This window comes from Haliotis rufescens, unplaced genomic scaffold (assembly GCF_023055435.1).
Source record: "Haliotis rufescens isolate VD_foot unplaced genomic scaffold, xgHalRufe1.0.p SCAF_43, whole genome shotgun sequence".
NCBI lineage: Eukaryota > Metazoa > Mollusca > Gastropoda > Lepetellida > Haliotidae > Haliotis > Haliotis rufescens.
This window is the reverse complement of record NW_025964146.1, coordinates 2,651,587-2,673,613: the sequence shown is the minus strand read 5'-3', so window position 1 is coordinate 2,673,613 and position 22,027 is coordinate 2,651,587. Positions and strand designations below refer to the sequence as shown.

Genomic DNA, 22,027 nt, shown 5'->3' with positions numbered 1-22,027 from the left:
GCTAGAGATATATGGCCTCTTAGGGATATATGGCATGTTAGGGGCGTATGGCATGTTAGAGGTATATGGCATGTTAGGGAAATGTGGCATTTTAGAGATATATGGCCTGTTAGGGATATATGGCATGTTAGAGGTATATGGTATGTTAGAGGTATATGGGATGTTTGAGGTATATAGCATGTTATAGGTATATGGCCTGTTAGGGATTTATGGCCTGTTAGGTATATGTGGCATGTTAGAGATAAATGGCCTGTTAGGGATATATGGCATGTGAGAGGTATATGGCATGTTGGGGGTGTATGGTATGTTGGAGATATATGACATGTTACCGACATATGGCATGTTAGGTATATATTGCATGTTAGGGATATATGGCATATTAGAGATAGATGGCCTCTTTGGGATATATGGCATGTTAGAGATATATGGCATGTTAGGGATATATGGCATGGCAAGGTTGTATGGTATGTTAGAGGTATATGGCATGTTAGGGATATATGGCATCTTAGAACTTTTTTTATATTCGTTGCCATCTCTGTCAACCACCAATTAGAATTTGACAGGAGAAATTGCTGTGAAATCTTAAAAAATGACAGATCACAAACATAAATAATCAAACTCTCGTATCATAAAAATGTCAGTTTATCTGCATCCTTTGTTGTTGAGTATTTTAGCCTCGGCACCGTTGGTTCCAGCGACCATGTAGTGCTGAGAAAAAGTTCAGAGGATAGGTTTAAATAGCGTCGCAATTGGTTACGTCATTCTTCTTATCTAAGACGGTAAGTGGAACTGACAGACGTGTAATCGTGAGATAGGTTTGTGTAACACCGTGTTCGTTATGATACATGGGGACAGTTAGATTTCAGTCAAATTCAACTGTTTAATTAGTTACCTTTTTATAATTTGAGGTGAGGTGATATGGGTTTCCCCTTTTCACGAAAACCTGATTTCTATTTGATAGTGATTCATAAACACATGCTCATGATATAGTCGGAAATCGTACAATCGACTCTGCTTTATGCAGAGATTTCTATTGGATGTGGAAAGGATTTTGTAGCTCTATTTTGTGATCCGTTCAGATGATTTTAGCTCTTATTTCTAGCTGCTATCGTTTTATATTTAACGGTGTGTTCAGGCTTATTGCACTTATATATGGGCGCGGATCCATTTGTGTTTCAGTACATACGGGTACGTGCACAGACAATGTGTCACGGTCTGTATATTATCATTACCGGTGAAGATAGCGAAGGGTGGCCCTGTCATCCGAGGCGTTGAACGTGGTTTGGTTTGGTTTGGCTGTTGTTTGCGCCGCAGTCAGCAATACTCCAGCAATATGGTGAAATGTGCTTCAATCATATCACGATGGGCATGCGCGCGCGCGTGCGTGTGTGGATACCCCACTCAGACACACTATTCTGACTCCGAGCCGAACAGTCCTTGTTTTAGCCCCTCAATGCCGAGCGCCAGGCAGGGTAGTCAGTACTTTCTGTTTACGTCTTTTTGTGTGACGCGGCAGGGAAATATGCTTCAGATGGATACATCTTTCAGATACAAGTGATCATTATTCCTTTGCATAATCGGGTGAGATCATGTATAATGTGTCAATTAACACATGAAGTGAATGTTTAAGTTTGCTTGTATGTTGCAAGTGGTATACTACATACTACGAGCTGCATCTATTGAATTAATAATAAAATGTGGCAACATATACGTTATGCTGTGGAGATACAATTGATCTCTAAAAACCTATGCTGATCAAAACAGGCGACTTGGATCAAGTGGTCAGACACAACGACCTTGTTTGATTGAGTTTCATTGTGCATTGTCGTTGCTCATATCATCAGCAAATGAGACTCCTACGAAGCCCTACCAAGTCTAACCCGCCCAGAACTTTTCGGAGAATGTGATCCCCAACACTGCAGCCTTCTTCATTACCCAGATTGTCAGAAGGGCTGTATTCCTAGTAGCAAACCCGGGTACTCTCCCAATGTCAGTCAACAGATTGGGAGGTACCAAACCTAAGGCACCGAGAACAATGGGTAGTCAGACCACTTGGTACTTGGGATGCAAGCGTGACGTCAATTCGAAAGCGATGTCTGCATATTTGCCATGTTTTTCCTGAATCTTGTCAATCACATTAGTGTCAAAAGGGACAAAAAAAATCAATAATATAAATGATTTCATTGGATTTATCAAAACGGACAACATTAGGTTTGTTGGCCTGGATACGTCTGAGGCTGTATACGGCCTGTTCCAAAGAATCTTGTATTTATCACATTCCATGACGCCCTCTACATATTCCGGGTCGTACCATGAATGGACCTCTGCGTCAAAACCACAAGCATTGTGAAGACGGTCATAATGATCGAGCCACTCCATCATGTCACTTAAGATACTGTGTTTGTGCCAAAGCTGGGCATCCACTGACAGTGTGTTGGACAATCTCATTAAATTCATTACATAATCTACATTTCGTATTGACATTTTGATGCAAAATCACACATTGATGGTTTCGGGTGGAAAGTGACTGGTCCTGAGCAGCATACAGAAAGCCTTCTGTTTCACTTTTCAGGCCAGACGACTTCATTCAAGCGGAAGAGTCTGCAGGGTTGTTGAACTTCTCAACACAATGCACATAAACTCGATGCAGTGGTCGTTCAGATAGCCTCTCCTTGAAAAACTTTGGGCCGATTTGATATGGCACTTCGCTTGGTCGAGATTCATTTCTGTACCGTCCAGCAGTACAGAACCATCAACAAAATCAACACTGACATTGAGATTATGTCCCACATCCTTGGCTCGTTTACGAAAACTGGGAAATGCCTTGTTTCCATCATGAGTCTAGACATGCTTCACAAGAGGATCATGAGACAAATAAATGTGCGCAAAAGTACACAAAACAATTCTATCATGAAGAGCCCCAAAATTTATCAAACCACGCCCTCCCATTATGATTGGTAAATATAAGCGATTGAGGGAAGAGCGTGGGTGGTAGAATTTATTAGTATTATTATTATTAGTATTAGTATTATTATTATTATTAGTAGTAGTAGTAGTAGTAGTATTTCCATCGTCGTCTTCGTCGCGATTGTTTAGTTTAATACATGTGTAAAATCGATCACTATCAGGTAACATAGGGACACACAATGTTGTGGCTCTTGGGTGCTCGTCTCCCAGATAGTACAAGACAGACATTGTGACACAGAGTATGTGTATCTCCAGATCGAACATGACACTATTGTGACATGCGTTGTGTTTGTCTCTAAGGTGAAAAACAACAACATGAAGGTAGCCATCTTCCTCCTCTGTCTCCTGCCTCTGGCCTTTGCTGAGAAAAGGGAACTGCTAGGAAACAGTAAGTGTCACGACACATGTACATGTACTATTGGGCATATACATGTACACATAAAACTAGAGTTTCATATTGTATTTGAATACACACACACAGTCATCACACAATGCATATACACTAACGCCAACCCCACCCTTCCCCACCCAACCCCACCGTCACACACGTTCTTTGACTGCCAAAATAACAAAAAGACGTCACAGTTTCATACAAGGAACGCCTTTGTTTGAAATGGACAGCATTAAACTAATCACAAGAATACACGATCAACGTCAATGTCACACAACTTCAATGTGGACGTATTCATATTTAAAGGCATAATTTTGTTTTTGAAGTTCTTAACGGCGGCCAAATTCAAAATCTCATCACCTCTGTGATTAAGAGGTATGGCATACATGCAAACGTGTGGCAGTGTGAGAAGGAGTGTCTGGAACTCTTCACCAACCACATCCTCGACCTCGGCTGCGACTTCACCTGCAAGGGGTAAGTCAATCGTTTAAAAGACAGAGAATGGTTCAATCACTGGTGTTATGCTTCCGAAACTGCAGAGTTTGTGATTAGAATGTAGGGTGATTCTCATCATCGTGTATTATGAATCATTGGACCACAATGCTCTGTAACATCCGGGATTCTTATACAGTTACACAGACCAGTGATGTCACAAGTCAAAATGGCTGATAGCGCCCTGTGACGTTAATGTAACATTAATTTCTTGTTGCAGTGATCTTTAGCCTTATACAGCAAACTATATGCATCCTTGTTGCAGTGATCGATAGTCTCTCATAGCGCACTTGCGGCATTTTTGTTGCATTGGTCAATAGCTTCTTATAGCACATTGTTGATTTCTTGATGCGATGATTGCCCAGGACTAAATCGTTATTTTCATTAACAAACTGTTTTTTTACAGAATCCAGAGCCTTATTCCGCACCAATTTCCCACGACCCATGGCGTACACCAAAAAATAACTACCCTTGGCGCTAACCACCACCCAACCACTCATGCTGCTGCCAAATAAAGTATCTGTAATCGTTCATGAATAAATGTAACTTTGCAACCATGTAATTTATGTTGTTTAAAATGAAATACTGAAGCACTATCTACGCATATGCGCTTCATACGCTGTCCGCAAAACGTTTCGAAAATTACAAAGGACAGGGAGGTGGGGGGTACTCACTGGTTACGTTGTTAAGGCGTTTTCGATTCTCCTCATAGTTACTGCACGTGAAGCGAAATCCTGATTTCCCCGAATCACCACATGCCGCTCTTTGTGCTAGCCATTGAGCAACCGTGCCTCAATTTAACATGGACACCTCACTCAGACAGTATACTGACTCCGAGCCGACCACCCCTTTAACGTCTGTATCTTTGACAAGGCCGGGGTTCGAACAGCTGACCTTCCGCTGTCCACCAGACGGTCACCACATGCAGGGTACGTCAACCTTGTAGGTGAAGCGTCACGCCTCAGTTGTAGCTCGATTTTAAGAACGAGATCTACAAGACGTAATAAGGAAATAACTTGACTTCAACATGGAGGCCCAGACTTCCAAGGCCAATCCCTTATGGTATGGATCAACCGATCATAAGTTCGAATCAGAGGTTCGCCCTGATTGTGATAATTGATTTGGCAGTACTAACATTCGGGCTTGTTAGTTTCACCAAAGCCGTAAACGTCTTTCTCATCAGTTTCCTCCACGTTTCGTTGACACGCACCAATGTAATGAAATACTGCCTAAAGTGGCCCCTTAACACAGTATTTGGAAAACAGGACCATTTGTGAGCATCTAATCCCTACTTGATGCAAATCTTGTCGCAAAAGGCCTAGAAACGCCCTGATGTCGCTCATATAGGCACAGCCAGGCGTCTAGAAACTGCTACCACTGACAATTACTATGTGTTCATGTATGACAGTCGCTGCTTCATACTACACTGGGGGCACGGGTGGCCAAGTCGTCTAAGCTCCGCGATTCGCTGTGCAGAGTTGCGTCCCTTGAGCGAGCCAGAAACCTATGTGTGTAGGTTCGAATCCCGGTTCGCCCCGATTATGTTTCTAGGTTTGTCAGCACCATACCCGTGTTCGTGTGTTTCACCGAAGTGGTAAACGTCTGAGACCTGCATCACTTCGGGCTTTCCTCCCACATTAAGCTGACACGCCGTGATATAGCTGTAATACTGTTAAAAGCGGCGTTATACACAACTCACTCACTCATCCATACTATACTCTCCTCCGTCAAGAGAAGAAAGTTTTAATCCAGTGAAAACTTTATGTAAAATGGACACGTTCATGGAAAAAGTTTACTTATTACTGTATTACTCCAAAAGAACACAAAATACATTCTACCAGCAGGATCATGAACACTGCATGAACATCTGTGTTCGGAGTAAATGAACTGACTCTAGACAGAACATCCGCCATCACGATGTCTTTTCGCATGGTACGTTTGATTTCAAGATTAAATCTTGCAAAGTCAAACGCCAATTCATCAATCTCTGATTTTTGTTCTTCATCTTATCACGAAAAGTCAGTGGATTGTGATGAAAGTAAACTTCAAAGGGATACACTATATAGTTTCCAAATACACGAAAACATGTATTTTTTCTCAGTGGCAAAGTAATCTTTCAGCTGCTTGTAAACTTCCTTTGAAAAGTAACAAATAGGGTGATGGATGTAACTTCCATTTTCTTGTAATAAAAGACCATCAGCACCGATGTCACTCGCAACAATTACCAGCCGAAATATTTTCCCGAAGTGCGGGTGCTTTCAAGACTGGAGAATGCATGATAATGGATTTTACTATTTCCAAAACTGCCTGGTTTTGACCGATAAGTTAGTCACTACATCAGAAAAATGCTCCAGTTTCTATAGTTACCAACCGTACCCGGAAACTTTATTAGTTCTTTTTTGTTTGGCAAAACTTTGAATTTGTAATAGCTTCTACTCTTGTACCTGAATCAAACAGGTGTTCAGTACAGGGTCAGTGCCCGGAAACAGGGACTTAATCTCAGCATGCACAAACAGCTTGAAACCTTCCAACAAAACCATATGCGTTACAACCCTCTAAAAGTGCAAGATAGGTGGACTAATCTCACATTTCTGGTCACATCAAAGTGATCTTGATCATTTTGAGATGAATTGGGGACTGTAATATATCACTAGTAATGTGATATATCTGACCTGCATCAAAAGTAGTGTGGTGTATCTCACCTACATCAAAAGTTCTGTGATATATCAGACCTACATCAAAAGTAATGGATATATCTGACCTACATCACTGGTACTGTAATACATCTGCCTGACATCAGTTGTACTGTGATATATCTGACCGGCATTGCTGGTAGTGTAATATATCTGACCAACTCTGCTATTACTGTAGTATATCTAACCCACTTCATTAGCACTGTAATATATCCACATCACCACATCACTAGTATTATGCTGTGTCTGGCACCACTGGTACTGGGATATTTCTAACACAAGTATGTTCACGCATCGTAACGATCCATGCAGTAGCGCCAGGTTAACACACATTCCCGTTCACACATTGTAACAACACGATCCACGCTGTAAGTAAGACCACGCTCAAGCCCGTCCACATATTGTAACAACACGATCCACGCTGTAAGTAAGACCACGCTCAAGCCCGTTCACACATTGTAACAACACGATCCACGCTGTAAGTAAGACCACGCTCAAGCCCGTTCACACATTGAAACAACGCGATCCACGCTGTAAGTAAGACCCCGCTCAAACCCGTCCACATATTGTAACAACACGATCCACGCTGTAAGTAAGACCCCGCTCAAGCCCGTTCACACATTGTAACAACACGATCCACGCTGTAAGTAAGACCACGCTCAAGCCCGTTCACACATTGAAACAACGCGATCCACGATGTAAGTAAGACCACGCTCAAGCCCGTCCACATATTGTAACAACACGATCCACGCTGTAAGTAAGACCACGCTCAAGCCCGTCCACATATTGTAACAACACGATCCACGCTGTAAGTAAGACCACGCTCAAGCCCGTTCACACATTGAAACAACGCGATCCACGATGTAAGTAAGACCACGCTCAAGCCCGTCCACATATTGTAACAACACGATCCACGCTGTAAGTAAGACCACGCTCAAGCCCGCTCACACATTGTAACAACACGATCCACGCTGTAAGACCACGCTCAAGCCCGTTCACACATTGTAACAACGCGATCCACGCTGTAAGACCACGCTCAAGCCCGTTCACACATTGTAACAACGCGATCCACGCTGTAAGACCACGCTCAAGCCCGTTCACACATTGTAACAACACGATCCACGCTGTAAGTAAGACCACGCTCAAGCCCGTCCACACATTGTAACAACACGATCCACGCTGTAAGTAAGACCCCGCTCAAACCCGTCCACATATTGTAACAACACGATCAACGCTGTAAGTAAGACCACGCTCAAGCCCGCTCATCATTGAAAAACAATACACGATGTTGAGGTTTCAGGTTTGTGGTGTCCGGCAGATTGTATGAGCGGCGGATGCTACCTGTAGGACAGGGCAAGCTTTTCCTGGTGTCATCTCTGATTTTCAGTGATCCATTCATAATAATTTTCACCGCTGTAGATGCAAGAAACACAAACTTCCAACACTCGCACCCACAGAGATTTTTTATTACATGATGTTGAGCGTTAATCACACTGTCCAGTACAAACGTTGAACAATATCCATTCAGATATAATCGTTGGTGAATATTGCAGTGACACGTGTGTTTGTATCTCAGCAAGAACAAGACACACAATGTTGTTACACATCTTGTAGTGATCTCCTTGATCGTACATGAAACGTTGGTGTGACAAATAGTGTGTTTGTCTCTAAGCTCGTACAAGACACACATTGTAGTGTCACCGTGTGATTGACTCCCAGATCGTAGATGGCTATTGTAGTGACGTATGTTGTGCTTGTCTCTCAGGTAGAAACAACATCACAATGAAAGTCGCCATCTTCCTCCTCTGTCTCCTGCCTCTGGCCTTTGCCGAGAAGAAAGCCCTGCTCGGAAACAGTGAGTGTCACGACACAGATACTACTCGACATATACACTTGTTGTATATACATATTGTATCAGAATATACACATAATGCATACGCACCACCACCAGACCCCATCCCACCCTTGCACACGTTCTTTGACTGCTAAAATAACCGTCATGATGACAGAGCAAGGTCAATGTAACACAACTTCAATGTAGTGGTATTCAAATTTAAAGTGAATGAGTGAATGAGTTGGGTTTAACACCGCTTTTAACAGTATTCCAGTTATATCGCGGCGTGTCAGCTTAATGTGGGAGGGAAGCCCGAACTGATGCAGGTCTCAGACATTTACAACTTCGGTGAAACCCACGAGCACGGGTATGGTGCTGACAAACCTAGAAACATAATTTCAATGTATTCAAAGCTCACATTTGTGTTTTAAGTTTTTGACGGCGTCGAACTCCACAATCTCGTCAATTCCGTGGTTGAGAAATTTGGCAGTGATGCTACCGAACAAGATTGTGAAAAGGAGTGCACCACCCTCTTCACCAACGACATCCTCGACCTCGGCTGCGACTTCGCCTACAAGGAGTAAGTTTTTCTTGCCAAATACTTTTTAAAGAAAATAAAGAAAGGGGTCAGTTAAAATGCAGCTTCGTTTAACCTTGAAAACATTGTTGCAAGACCCGTAACGTCATCTGTTGCATTGGTTGATCTGTAAAATATCTTGTTGCAATGTTTGATAGCCTTCAGTTACTATAATGGCGCCCTGAACTAAGTACCACCTGTATGGTCTAGTCTAGTGGACAGAGCGTCTGCCCGGAGAGTAGAAAGTCGGTTGTTCGATCCCCGTTAAAAATATACTTGTTATTTCCCTGTATGGCCCATGATATTAATAGTGAATGGTTTTTTTTCAGAATCCAGAGCCTTATTCAGAAGTTTCACAAGAACTAACCGACGTCCGCTACCACTCAATAAACTGTCTGTCACCGGTCATTAATAAAATGTAGCTTTGCCACCATGAACTTTGTTGTTGATAATAATGTAACAGTGAAACACGATTTATGCCAGGCCTTACATCGTTTAAAACATTGACTATACGAATAGGGCAGTGGTTAACGCGTTCGCTTGTCACGCCGAAGACCCGGGTTCGATTCCCGACATGGGTACAATGTGTGAAGCCCATTTCTGGTGTCCCCCGTTGTGATATTGCTGGAATATTGCTAAAAGCGGCGTTAAACCATGCTCACTCACTCACTCACTGTTGATAATAATATAACATTGAAACACTATTTATGCCAAGTCTTACATCGACTGTACGAATAGAGCGGTAGGGTAGCCTAGTGGTTAACGCGTTCGCTTGTCACGCCGAAGACCCGGGTTCGATTCCTTTTAGGGTACTGTATGTGACGCAAATTTCTGGTTTCTCAAGATAAAACTGGAATATTGCTAAAGGCGGCGAGCGAAATAATAATTCAGTCCCTTAGATCTACAAGATGCAACGTTGTTTTGTTTTGTTGTTGTTTTTGTTTTGTGGTTAACGCCGAACTCAGCAATATTCCAGCTAAATAATCGAGTCTACATCAGACAATACAGTGATTGACATCATGAGCATCGATCCACGTAAATGGGATACGATGACATGCATCACTCACGTAAGCGAGCCTGACCACCCGATCCCGTTAGTCGCCTCTTACGACAAGCGTGGGTGCTGAAGACCTATTCTAACCTAGATCTTCACGGGTGACATGCATGTACATTAACTTAACATGCACGGTGCCTTAACTTAAGATACAAGGTGCCTTAATCTAAGATACAAGGTGCCTTAATCTAAGATGCAAAGTGCCTTAACCTTAGATGCAAGGTGTCTTAACCTAAGATGCAAGGTGCCTTAACCTAAGATTCAAGGTGCCTTAACCTAAGAATGAATGAATGAATGAATTTCTTTATTTCCTCCCGAGTTGAATCCGAAGATTTTACATGGGCAAATACATTATTTACAATACATCAATGAAATTACTTGACTATATACAATGAAATCATGTTATACACCGCTATGAATAAATAATTTACAATGTACATTTTGAGAGTAGTAAGGTATCTAGTAGATATACATAAGGTGTTTCTTTAAATTCCATATGAAGTGGCAGAAAGACATTATGATGCTTTGCCAAGTATCGTAATCAAGTTCGTTAGTCAAGTCATGGACATCTGCACCGAGAAAGAATGAAAGCATATCATCATCGTCAAGCATATCTATTTTCACGTATACATCTACATCAAGTTTATCAATCAGGCATGAGAAGAAATTATTTCTGTCAGGCATAAACATTTCACAGTGCAAAATAATATGGCAATCATAGTCATAGCAATGTCTATTACAATGGTTACATTCTTTCGACACTTTTGCTCTTGATCCGATTTTAATACAAAGTTGCGGGGGTTGTCTTAAATGTGGATAGAGATACATTACATTATAAACAACATGCATTTGTAACCGTTTATGAATTTTATGGTATCGTGAAAGATCTGGTCTCTGTGCTAGTCTCTCTCTCTCCAAATGTACTGTTCATTCTCTGATAGACGTCTGATTACAAGAGCTCGCCAAGCCGATTTAGTTGGGAATGAACCGCTATCAGTATATTCCTTTATATAGTTATCTAAATGATATGTTTTAGCAGTATATAGAAGGATGTTGCATATGCTTACTGGACGGCTAATATTGACAATAGCGTTGGTAGCAATGTGAGCACAAAATAGGTCTTTTGTTATTGAGTTACAATCGTTATTGCAGAGCAGTCCTAATAATTGTAGTCTACATTTATCAATGCAGCCATTCATTGACCACATTCCCAAGTTAGAAATAGACGAATCTAAGGTGCAAGGTATGTTAATCTAAGATGCAAGGTGTCTTAACCCAAGATACAAGGTATCTTAACCTAAGAAGCAAGGTACGTAAACCTAAGATGCAAGGTGCCTCAACCTAACACGCAAGGTGCCTTAATCTAAGATGCAAGGTGCCTTAATCTAAGATGCAAGGTGCCTTAACCTAAGATGCAAGGTGCCTTAACCTTGTGGTAAAGCTTCACGTCGGAATTCACGTTACGTTTCAGTAACACAGACAGGTACAATGCTACAAAGACAGACACAGTATTACACAGACGCAGATTTGGTGCAATGGTACAATGACTCAGATTTGCTGCAATGTTACACAGACTCAGATTTGCTGCAATGTTACACAGACTCAGATTTGCTGCAATGTTACACAGACTCAGATTTGCTGCAATGTTACACAGACTCAGATTTGCTGCAATGTTACACAGACTCAGATTTGCTGCAATGTTACACAGACTCAGATTTAGTGCAATGCTACACAGACTCAGATTTGCTGCAATGTTACACAGACTCAGATTTGCTGCAATGTTACACTGACTCAGATTTGCTGCAATGTTACACAGACTCAGATTCGTCCAATGTTACACAGACTCAGATTTGCTGCAATGTTACATTGACTCAGATTTGCTGCAATGCCACACTGACTCAGATTTGCTGCAATGTTACACAGACTCGGATTTGCTGCAATGTTACACAAACTCAGATTTGCTGCAATGTTACACAGACTCAGATTTGCTGCAATGTTACATAGATTCAGATTTGCTGCAATGTTACACAAACTCAGATTAGGTGCAATGTTACACAGACGCAGATTTGCTGCAATGCTACACGGAAGGGTGTAATGTCGGATAACTGATCAACTGGCTGAGTCATTGCAGCTAGGGAATGCTGTATAAACTTGGAAGGGATGTTTAGAAATTCAAAGAGTACAAAGAAACAATTTCAAGAGTCAGATATCTCCGTACTGCTGTGCGACGTTAAGAACAAACAAACGATTACTTTATGTAGCGGGTTCTACCGGTAGAGCAGGTCTTGCTAACCTTGCCATCACTGATATTTTCTGAACTGAGTCGAAGTTTTGGGGGATGGCGTCTCCGAGTTTCATCACAATCTCAGCAGCATCTGTAACTTATGCTGAGTAAACTTCAAAAACATCTTTGGGTTGAGACATTAAAATAATTTAATAATATAAAATAATATAATTTTCACAACTATTTTGCATTTTTGCAAAATGGAGTCTGTTTGGGCGGATAATCGAGACTGATTATTCCCTGGCGTTGACTTTGTATATTTGTAGATGCTCCACCAATGCTTTTAAATAGAAGCCACAAAAACCCTTTCCATATCCATAAGAAATATCGATTGTACGATTCCGACTTTATGCTGAGCATGTGTAGATACCAGGTGTTCTAGAAAACCCAAGTTCATCACGATTGCATGTATATACGAGGAGTGTAGGAACCGTTCTGCGTCTGACTATGATGGACTGCGTAGATGAGTTGATTGTTAATTGTTTGTCAACATCCTCCCCTCGAAGGTACGCATGTCTGTCAACGATGCTGGAGTGCGTGAACAGCGAAAATAACGTCATCATCATTTGCATAGTGCTTCTCAACGTTTTTCTTCAATTTAGGAAGAGGTTATGGCAGTGCCAAATCTGGTGAATAAGTAGGCTGTTCAATTAGGTCAAATCCACAGGAATGCATTGCGGGTTACAGATTGGCGCACAGTTACATGGTCCGGCTGAACAACACACATTTGGTGAGTTTTCCACGACGTTCAACCTTGATAATCTCACGATAATCCCAAGGCAAAGTTGCATCATGTTGGCCATCGATGGTATGTTTCAGGAGGTAGTCCGCCAGTAAGATACCTTTGTACCCCTCCCCTCTCCTCCCCAAATTCAACGCAGAAAGGAATAAAGAAAACAAACAAAAAGACCGAAGCCATAACCTTGCTAGGTTCTTCTGGAGCAAATATACTCAACAACAAAAGTTCCTGTGACACCAATATTTTAGTGTATATTTCAAACAAGTCAAGTTTGGTTTTCAATATTGTAGTACATGTATGGAATCAAGTCACAAAAACGTAACTGCTACAGAAAAGCATGCATTCCATGCAAAAGTTGACTTTTAGGCAAGCCCGATGCATTTCACTACCCAAGAATGGGTATAAAAACATGTGCTTTAACGGGATTTATTTTTTAGCATCTTGCTGACAACAACCACTCAGCAAAACAACAAAATTACGCAATTATTGAACATTACGAAATGCCACGCCTGTCCGAAAATGAGCGTCTGTGGGCCATTGGTATGCTTGAACCAGGATGATGTTGCAAGAAAATTTAACGTCCACATGCAGTCAGAGACCATCCTCGGAGTGGCAGGCCACGTGTAACCAATAATCGACAAGACAACTGGATTCGAACAACACACCTACGAAATAGATTCTAGCCAGCAACAGTGACTGCAAGAAGCATCCCTTGCCTTCGACGAATATCTTCACAAACAGTACGTCGCCGCCTCAGATGTGCAGCGATTGTCGCCAGAAGAGCCGCAAGACGTCCCATTTTGACAGGAAATCACCGTCAAGCACGTCTACAGTGGTGCAGACAGCGTCTACGCTGGATGGCCATGCAGTGGGGACAAGTTCTATTCACTGACGAGTATCGTTTTCACCTCAGCCACAGCGATGGACGGATTCGAGTGTACCGACGTCGAGGTGAACGTTACGTCAATCATTGTGTCATGGTAGAAGATCGGTTGGGGGGCGGCAGCGTTATGGTATGGGATGGGATTACAGCAAGACAGAGGACCCGTTTGATAGTAGTAGAGGGAAATCTCAATGGACAGCGCTACCGCGACGAGATCATCGGCCCTGTTGTTCTACGGTTTTTGCGTCGTCATGGCCCAGGCATTACCCATCAGACAACGCCCGGCCTCATATTGCTCGACTTGTTCAGGATCTCTTCAACAAATCGAGCACATGTGGGATGAGATGGATCGGCCCCTTTGACGTCAACCACGTGTTCCACAGACAATCCAGGAACTTCGAAACATGCTCCAGCAGATATGGACAGATATCCCACAGGACTTTGTGCGACGCCTGGTCCATTCCATGAGACGAAGATGTGTTGCTTGCATTGGAACCAGAGGTGGATACACATGCTATAGATTTGTAAATTGACATTTTGGTATGTTCATGGTTTTTTTTATGAAATCACGCATTTTCTGAAGTCAGTATGGCAAATTAAACCATTTGAACACTTTCAGGAGTCTGTTATCTGTTGCAAACCGAAATTGTTTCAGATTTGGTAAAAAACATAACTTTGCATTGAATCGTATTCAATGTCACAGGAACTTTTGTTGTTCAGTATAGATCAGCGTGCTGAAACCCTATGTCATGCCAAGTTCATTCATCAGAATATTTTCAACCCTCTCATGGGAGAAACCTATTGTATCGGCTATGTGACGTATGGTGTGTCGTCGATCATTGATAATCAAATCATGTATTTTATAAACATTTTCCATTCTGATGACGGTTGAAGGTCTTCCTCATCTTAGATCATTTCCGGGGCTTTCTCTTACCCTCTGAAACTCCGCTGCCCACTTCCTCACAGTCGCACAGGAAGAAGCATCGTTCATTCAAGCAGATTTAGTCGTTTCACGGGAAAAACTTGGTGACAGAGCAGTAGATAATTTTGTCCCGTTTCATCAAAAGAATACCCAGTCATTTTAAAGTGTGCAGAAATATGCTGCCTGGTTGTGAATTTGGTTCAAATGCAGCCCGTAAGCCTGGAACGTGTTGTAAAGAGTGTCTTATCCATCCTTCGAAGTTAGTTACTGTCCAAAGTGGGTAAAACTTAGACAGAGCAAATAAAACTTGAAACATATCCTTGAAGCCTCACTTTCAATTCCCTTCGTATGAACAAGAAATGAACGAGACAGGTGGAACAAGATTCAGAGTGACAAAAAACTCTCCAAGAGACTGTATGAAAAAAGAGATGACTTCAACTTTCCCTTTCTGTCGAGCAATATTCCATCAGCTCCAGCCTACATTTCAGAACCTTTGAGATACAATCGAGCATGCTCTTTCTACGAACGTTTTGAAGAGCGCCATTCGGCTCTTGCTGAATAGTTGTTTGATCAGGGATACAACACTCAAGGCCTCAATAACGTTTTAAAGTAGCTTGTGGAGGACGCTTCAAAATGTGACGTATCACTTACCACAAAAACAAATCCATGTTTTACGTGTACCATATGGTGTGGGTTTATTTTAGGTAAATATTTGACTTGCCGTTGTATGTCTTTCTGCGTGTGCCGACGGTGGGGCAGGATAGGCTTACCTGTTTCCGAACACCTCGTATCGTCACTATTTAATAGTGATTCATAAATATATGTTATTTGTATATTCAGAATCGTTTAAAGGAAATTTCTTATGGTCCCATGTAACAGCGACGTAGTTTTAGTGTTGGAATCGCACTTTGGACTCTTTACGTTTAGCCAAATTTCTCATGATTATGTAAAGGGATTGTTGCTTTTTATTAAAAAGTCTACTCCAGAGATATTTAACCGAGTTCTTACTTTTTCGTATGTTTCATAATCTAGTAGCGTGACACATGTTTTTTCTTGTTCGTTTCCCACAATATCGGCCTATTCACCCGATAACGCATGGAATTTTTTATCTTGACGTCCATTGGTTGCAGTGGTCACGTTATGCAAAGAAAAAACTATATAAAAAGCGTAATAGTTTGTAAACTCATTCTCCTTGTCTCAAACGGTAAGTGGAACTGCTGGATAGTGACTGTCGCGTATGGGCGTCATAAATGTTAGCATAACGCCATTGTGGTTACGACAAATTGTACAGTAAGGTGACAGTGAAATGTTTTAATTAGTCATATGTCCATCTTGTATGACACGCTTAAGAGGGGATGTGAAATAGGTTTTAAGGTCGCGTTCACGATACTTTCACTTCCATTGAGACATGCAGACATGTGTGCGCGTGGCTGCTTGTACTAGCCCGGACGTATGCCTGTTTGATAGTGCCAGAACCAGAGATACCATGCCGCAGTTTAACATTGAAACCCACTAAGACACACTGTGTTAACTTGTAGCTGGCCAGTCCTTGTTTTACCTTCTTAAGGCCCACCGCTAGACAAGGTAACAACGAATACCATCGTCTAAGGTCTTGTGTGACGTTGCCAGGAAAATATGCTTTAATTTGGAAACATCTTTCACACACAACGTAATCATAACGCCTGTGCATACGTGTCCTATTATACATGTCAATTAACATATGGAATAGTTGTTTTAAGTTTGTTGCATGTTTAAATGATGTACTGTAAATAAAACTACACTCGCATTAATTTGGTGACGCATTAATTTCACGAGTAGCATGCTTCATGTTGCAGAGGTCGTTTGATTGAATCACGGCTAGCTACTTCGCATTCATGTTCGAATTAACGCTCCACGTTCATGTGGATGTTTCTGAATCCTATACCTGCAACAGGCTATAGGCTTATTTGGTGGAAAGATTTACAATTTCGTGATATAGCATTAGGCTCGTTGTACGATTCGGACTACACCATAAGCATATGTTAATGACTCACTGTCAGTTAGTGAGGTTATCAGGTGTTCGCTAAATGTCTTCTGTCACACCGGTGGCATCTGTAACCAACACATGCAAAGGCAAGTCAAATGTTCACCCGCACACAATAGTGAATTGCATCGGACAAGATTTGGAAATGTCCTTTACATGTCTGGTATAAAACAGCCCAGTCTCCAGTTAAACATTTCACTTACCTACCGTTTTGTTAAGACCAATGTGCTTATGGTCATTATGACATTCATCATATTATGTTTTAGAGGCACATTGCGAAAGATTGACCGCTTTTCGTGTGGGGATTGAAAGTTGAATCATGTAACTGTGTTCATGTTTACACAGCAGTTTGTCATACTCTCGAATCCAATGATGTCACCTTAAAATGCGATGACTTCAGGATACAATGAATGACGTCACTTGCTTCCGAGACAAATCAATGCGTCGTCGTCCCGATCGATACTGATAGGAAAGTAACACTCCATTGAGATTGCCAAAAAGAACTCATATGTAGTAAAAAGCCCGAAAGATTTTCGGGTTTCGAAACACGTTTAGTTTTCCAAAATAGACGTAGAAAGGATACAGCAAACGTTGCACTCTCTGACTGAGCCTAATACGCAGTTATTACATCACGCTAATCTGGAGCACCTGGGCAGTGGTTCGTCGTAAGCTCAGAAGGAAAATTAAGACAACAATTGATGTGATCACAGTCAACTTTCCCAGTAAGGTCGAGCTATATTCCTGCAGCTCCAGCCTTTGGTCTTTTCAATTAACAACTTTGAGGTGAAAAAGAGCATGCTCTTTCTGTAAGATTTCAAAGAGCGTCATACGACTCTTGCTTAGAAGTTGTTTGATCAAGGTTACAACATTCAAGGCCCCAGTAAAGCTTTCAAAACTTTTTATGGTAGGCATATGGAGGACATTTCCAAACTTAACGCATCAGTGACAAAAAAAGATGTCCGATACAAGTCCCTTTTATGATTTGTACCATATCTTGTGGTGTTTCGGCATGTGAATGAATGGACTTGCCTTTGCGTGTGTTTGTGACCGGAGGGCAGGATAAGCTCACCTTTTCGCGACTACCTTGTATCATAACTATTTGACAGTGATTCATAAACATGCTGCTGATGGGGTTGAAATCGCTTAATGGACTCTGCTTTTGGCGGAGACTTCTTATGGAGATGTAAATTGTAGTGACGTGTCTTGTGTTGTTGTTTTTCAGGTAGAACATAAACCACACATCACAATGAAGGTCGCCATCTTCCTCCTCTGTCTCCTGCCTCTGGCCTTTGCCGAGAAGAAAGCCCTGCTCGGAAACAGTGAGTGTCGTGACTCTGATACTATTGGCCATGTGCACTGTTATTTACAGTTTCATATTATATTGGAATTACACACACACTCACACGCACACACACGAGCTGGCACACACACACGCACACGCACGCACACACACACACACACACACATACATACATACATACACACACACACACACACACACACACACAGACATACATACATACATACATACATACATACATACATACATACATACATACATACATACATACATACATACATACATACATACATACATAAAATGCAAAATAATGTCTTATTCTCACAGTTTTCTCTTTTTCATACAAGGAACTCATTACAACAACAGCCCCCAAGATCACAGGAATACACGAGCATGTTCAATGTCAAATTTAAATTATTTTGTCTTTTAAGTTCTGGACGGAGGCGAAATTCACAAACTCGTCAGTTCCGTAATTGAGAAGTTCGGCAGTGATGCTACCGAGGCACAGTGTGAAAAGGAGTGCACCACCCTCTTCACCAACGATATCATCGACCTCGGCTGCGACTTCGCCTGCAAGGGGTAAGTCATAGTTTTGCATTTATTTTACAGAATGAATGAATGGGTGAACCAAAGGGGGCATGCCTAGGTTTGGGATTCAAACCTAGGATGATTCTCAACGTGGTGTAACCTTGTGCTATAAAAACATATGAGGCTGCACGGTGTTACAATAGCCCTCAGAATCACATGTTGCAATGGTTGATAGAGTTTGATAACATTCACGATGCTATCTGTTGTTTCAATGACCATGTGTCATCTGCCGCAGTTGTTAACACTGCTCAGTAACACCTAACGAGGGGGGCACGGGTGGCCCAGTCGTCTAAGGCGACGCAATTCGCTGAGTTGCGTCCCTTGAACACGCAAGAAACCTAGGATTGTGGGTTCGAATCCCGGTTCGCCCCGATTATGGTTCTAGGTTTGTCAGCATCATACCCGTGCTCGTGGGTTTCACCGAAGTGGCAAACGTCTGAGACCTGCATCACTTCGGGCTTTCCTCCCACATTAGGCTGACATGCCGTGATATAACTGGAATAATGTTCAAAGCGGCGTTAAACCCAACTCACTCACTCAGTTACACCTACGATGATATAGGTTGTTGCGTGTTGTGTGTCATAAATTTCATTAGCCTCCTGTAGTGCTACATATTGTTGCTCTTTTGTTGCAATGACCTAAGATGGAACTTCATGTTGCAATGATCGATAACCTTCTTATACAACTTTATGTTGCCTTGAACTTAATAATTATTGCTGTACATTTAGGTTTATAACTTAACAAACCGCTTTTGAAAAAGTGACTATTTTGTTACAGAATCCAAGGCCTTATTCAGAAGTTTCATCACAACTCTGCCCCTGCCACCAACTAGAGCATCTGAAACCAGTCATGAATAAAGTGTAACTCCCATAGCAAGTCTCTTTTTACATTGCTATGGCATACTGAAGCATAAGACAGTCACAGTCCATAAAACGTGTTATCAACTTGCACAGGGCTACTATAACGGGGTGGTGGGATAGCCTAGAGGTTAAAGTGTTCGCTTATGACATGGACTGACTTTGAGCGATTCCAGATACTATGTGAGAAGCCCGTGTTCAGACTGTACAGCACGGAAAGGTTACATACGTGTGACCTTCGCGTCTGGAATACTGAAACAAGGCGACATAAAATATTTCACCCTGTCACTAGTTACTGGTATCCGTTTAGAACAACTAGATATGCATGCATGAGTCGGTGCAAGATAGTATCGCCCACCTCACTCACTCACTCACTCACTCACTCACTCACTCACTCACTCACTCACTCACTCACTCACTCACTCACTCACGATGGAAATTAAAAAAAATATATATCTTTATTTAAATATTTTTCCTGGACCGAGATCCTGGTCCTTGTCTTTACAAGATCCACGTGTGATCAACTCCACTTGTCTCATATATTCTCGGAAAGTATTTAATTTAGCTTTATTGTTGTCAGAATTATTGTTGGTAGTGTTGATAAGGATTTGATGGTACATTTCCTGGACCTTACAAATTAATGTATCTTAGGAATATATGGATTCTTAATAAGAATGCAGTTATAAAAACACCAGAGGATAAATTTCATTATCTGCCGAACCGGACTCCGTTGTTCGCAAAAGGCAAAACAGTGATGAGAGCAATATATGTTTGGATCACCGAAAACTATTGATGACACCAGGTGTTCGCGAAAATGACAGGTACGTCCAGCTCTACTGGTAACTCTCGCCACAATTTGCATAAACAGTAAGCGTCTGTTGCCTTACGTCGTTCCAAGCAATAATCCTGATGTACATCGGCGTCCTGTAAACATTGAAGTCTGGACCAGAGTTTCAGGTAATAGTGAGTGGGGGCCAAACACTGTAGTGCCACGATAGTGTATTCGGGTGGAATGGAATACTCCTCACGTGTTATAGAAATTCAACGATTACCTTGAAACAATTCATGATAGTCACATATTTCCTTCTTCGGACAAAGAACTGGATTTTGTACGTTGGGTTAGTAGATATCCATCACAGTACCTTGTACAGATAGTTCATGACGATAGTATCCATATTTGATTGTTTGTTTGCTGTTTAACGCCCCACTCAGCAATATTACAGCTTTATGACGGCGGTCTGTAAATAATCGAGCCTGGACCTGGCAATCTAGTGATTGACATCATGAGCATTGAGCCACGCAATTCGGATACGATAACATGCATCAACCAAGTCATCGTGCCTAACCCCCCGATCCCGTTCGTCGCCTCGTACGACAAGCACACCTTTTATGGCAAGCATGGGTTGCTGAAGACCTATTCTACCCCGGATCTTCACGGGTCTAGTATCCATATACGAGGGTTGGCTGAAAAGACTGTGTTGGACTGTGTTCATGGAGTTGGCAATCCCATTACAATCAGATCTCAGTTCTCACTACCGCTAAACAAAGATGTCAGGACATCCGGGAGATAGTCCGCAGTAGGACTTACTTGGAACCCCAGAAAACCGGTATCTTAGGAAGAGGAGGCGTTTGATTATTCCACTGTTTCGTTGGTTTCCATGGTTTCTGTCTGATAGTGTCTGACATGCTCTCTCTCCCTCTCTCTCTCTCTCTCTCTGTCTCTCTCTGTCTCTCTCTCTCTCTCTCTCTCTCATGAGAGACGCCTCTGTATTTGCATGTGGTGTGTTGCAAGACGTCGATCATCCATACTGATATCCTGTAAGTTATCAACACTTTCTTAATGGTGGCATTTGAAGGTCTTCCTGATCTTGGATCATCTTATAGACTCTCTGGCGCGGTCGGTTAGCCTAGTGGTTAAAGCGTTCGCTCGTCACTCCGAAGATCCGGGTTCGATTCGCGACAGAGGTACAATGCGGAAAGTCCATTTCTGGTGTCCCCCGCCGTGATTTTGCTGGAATATTGCTAAAATCGGCGTAAAACCATTCTCACTCACTCACTTATACACTCCCTTGAACACCAATGCCTATCTTGCAAAGGATGGAACATCATCCCCTAAAGTTGACATCATGTTCCCATGAATGGCTGTTGGACTTGTACGAGGGGTGTTCATTAAAGATTTCCCCTAAACCACTTAGGGTTATCATATTTGGTTGAAATTTCACATGTGTAATGATACATGTATCTATGGGTTATGTCTGAATTTGCAGCACCGAACTATTAATCTTATCACTTTAACAGGTGTTATGATCGAGTAGGGTGTGACAATGGAGCCAGTAGAATACCGAGCAGTGATTAGGTTTTTATATTTGAAAGGTCGCACACCAAAAGAAACTTTCGATGAAATGAAAGCAACTAATGGGGAA

At 41.9% G+C, this 22,027-nt stretch overlaps 2 protein-coding genes across 2 annotated transcripts; both read left to right on the top strand.

Annotated features, from left to right (window-relative positions):
- Positions 1 to 2,593: 2,593 nt before the first annotated feature.
- On the top strand, positions 2,594 to 9,320 carry LOC124151186. Its single transcript, XM_048382992.1, has 4 exons — positions 2,594 to 2,880; positions 3,268 to 3,355; positions 3,685 to 3,832; positions 9,284 to 9,320. Exons 1-4 carry the CDS (start codon positions 2,698 to 2,700, stop codon positions 9,318 to 9,320), a joined length of 456 nt encoding a protein of 151 aa, XP_048238949.1. The 5' UTR covers positions 2,594 to 2,697.
- An 8,709-nt stretch (positions 9,321 to 18,029) lies between these two features.
- LOC124151142 lies at positions 18,030 to 19,619 on the top strand. Its single transcript, XM_046523487.2, has 3 exons — positions 18,030 to 18,178; positions 18,591 to 18,738; positions 19,525 to 19,619. The coding sequence occupies exons 1-3, from the start codon at positions 18,106 to 18,108 to the stop codon at positions 19,577 to 19,579; spliced, it is 276 nt and encodes a 91-aa protein (XP_046379443.2). The 5' UTR covers positions 18,030 to 18,105; the 3' UTR covers positions 19,580 to 19,619.
- Positions 19,620 to 22,027: the final 2,408 nt, after the last annotated feature.

Coding starts and splice junctions, on each gene's coding strand:
- LOC124151186 (XM_048382992.1), top strand. CDS start 2,698: ATGGCACTTCGCTTGGTCGAGATTCATTTCTGTACCGTCCAGCAGTAC. Junction 2,881..3,267: donor GGATCATGAGACAAATAAAT/GTGCGCAAAAGT, acceptor TTTGTCTCTAAG/GTGAAAAACAACAACATGAA. Junction 3,833..9,283: donor TGCGACTTCACCTGCAAGGG/GTAAGTCAATCG, acceptor GTTTTTTTTCAG/AATCCAGAGCCTTATTCAGA.
- LOC124151142 (XM_046523487.2), top strand. CDS start 18,106: ATGAAGGTCGCCATCTTCCTCCTCTGTCTCCTGCCTCTGGCCTTTGCC. Junction 18,179..18,590: donor GAAAGCCCTGCTCGGAAACA/GTGAGTGTCGTG, acceptor TTGTCTTTTAAG/TTCTGGACGGAGGCGAAATT. Junction 18,739..19,524: donor TGCGACTTCGCCTGCAAGGG/GTAAGTCATAGT, acceptor ATTTTGTTACAG/AATCCAAGGCCTTATTCAGA.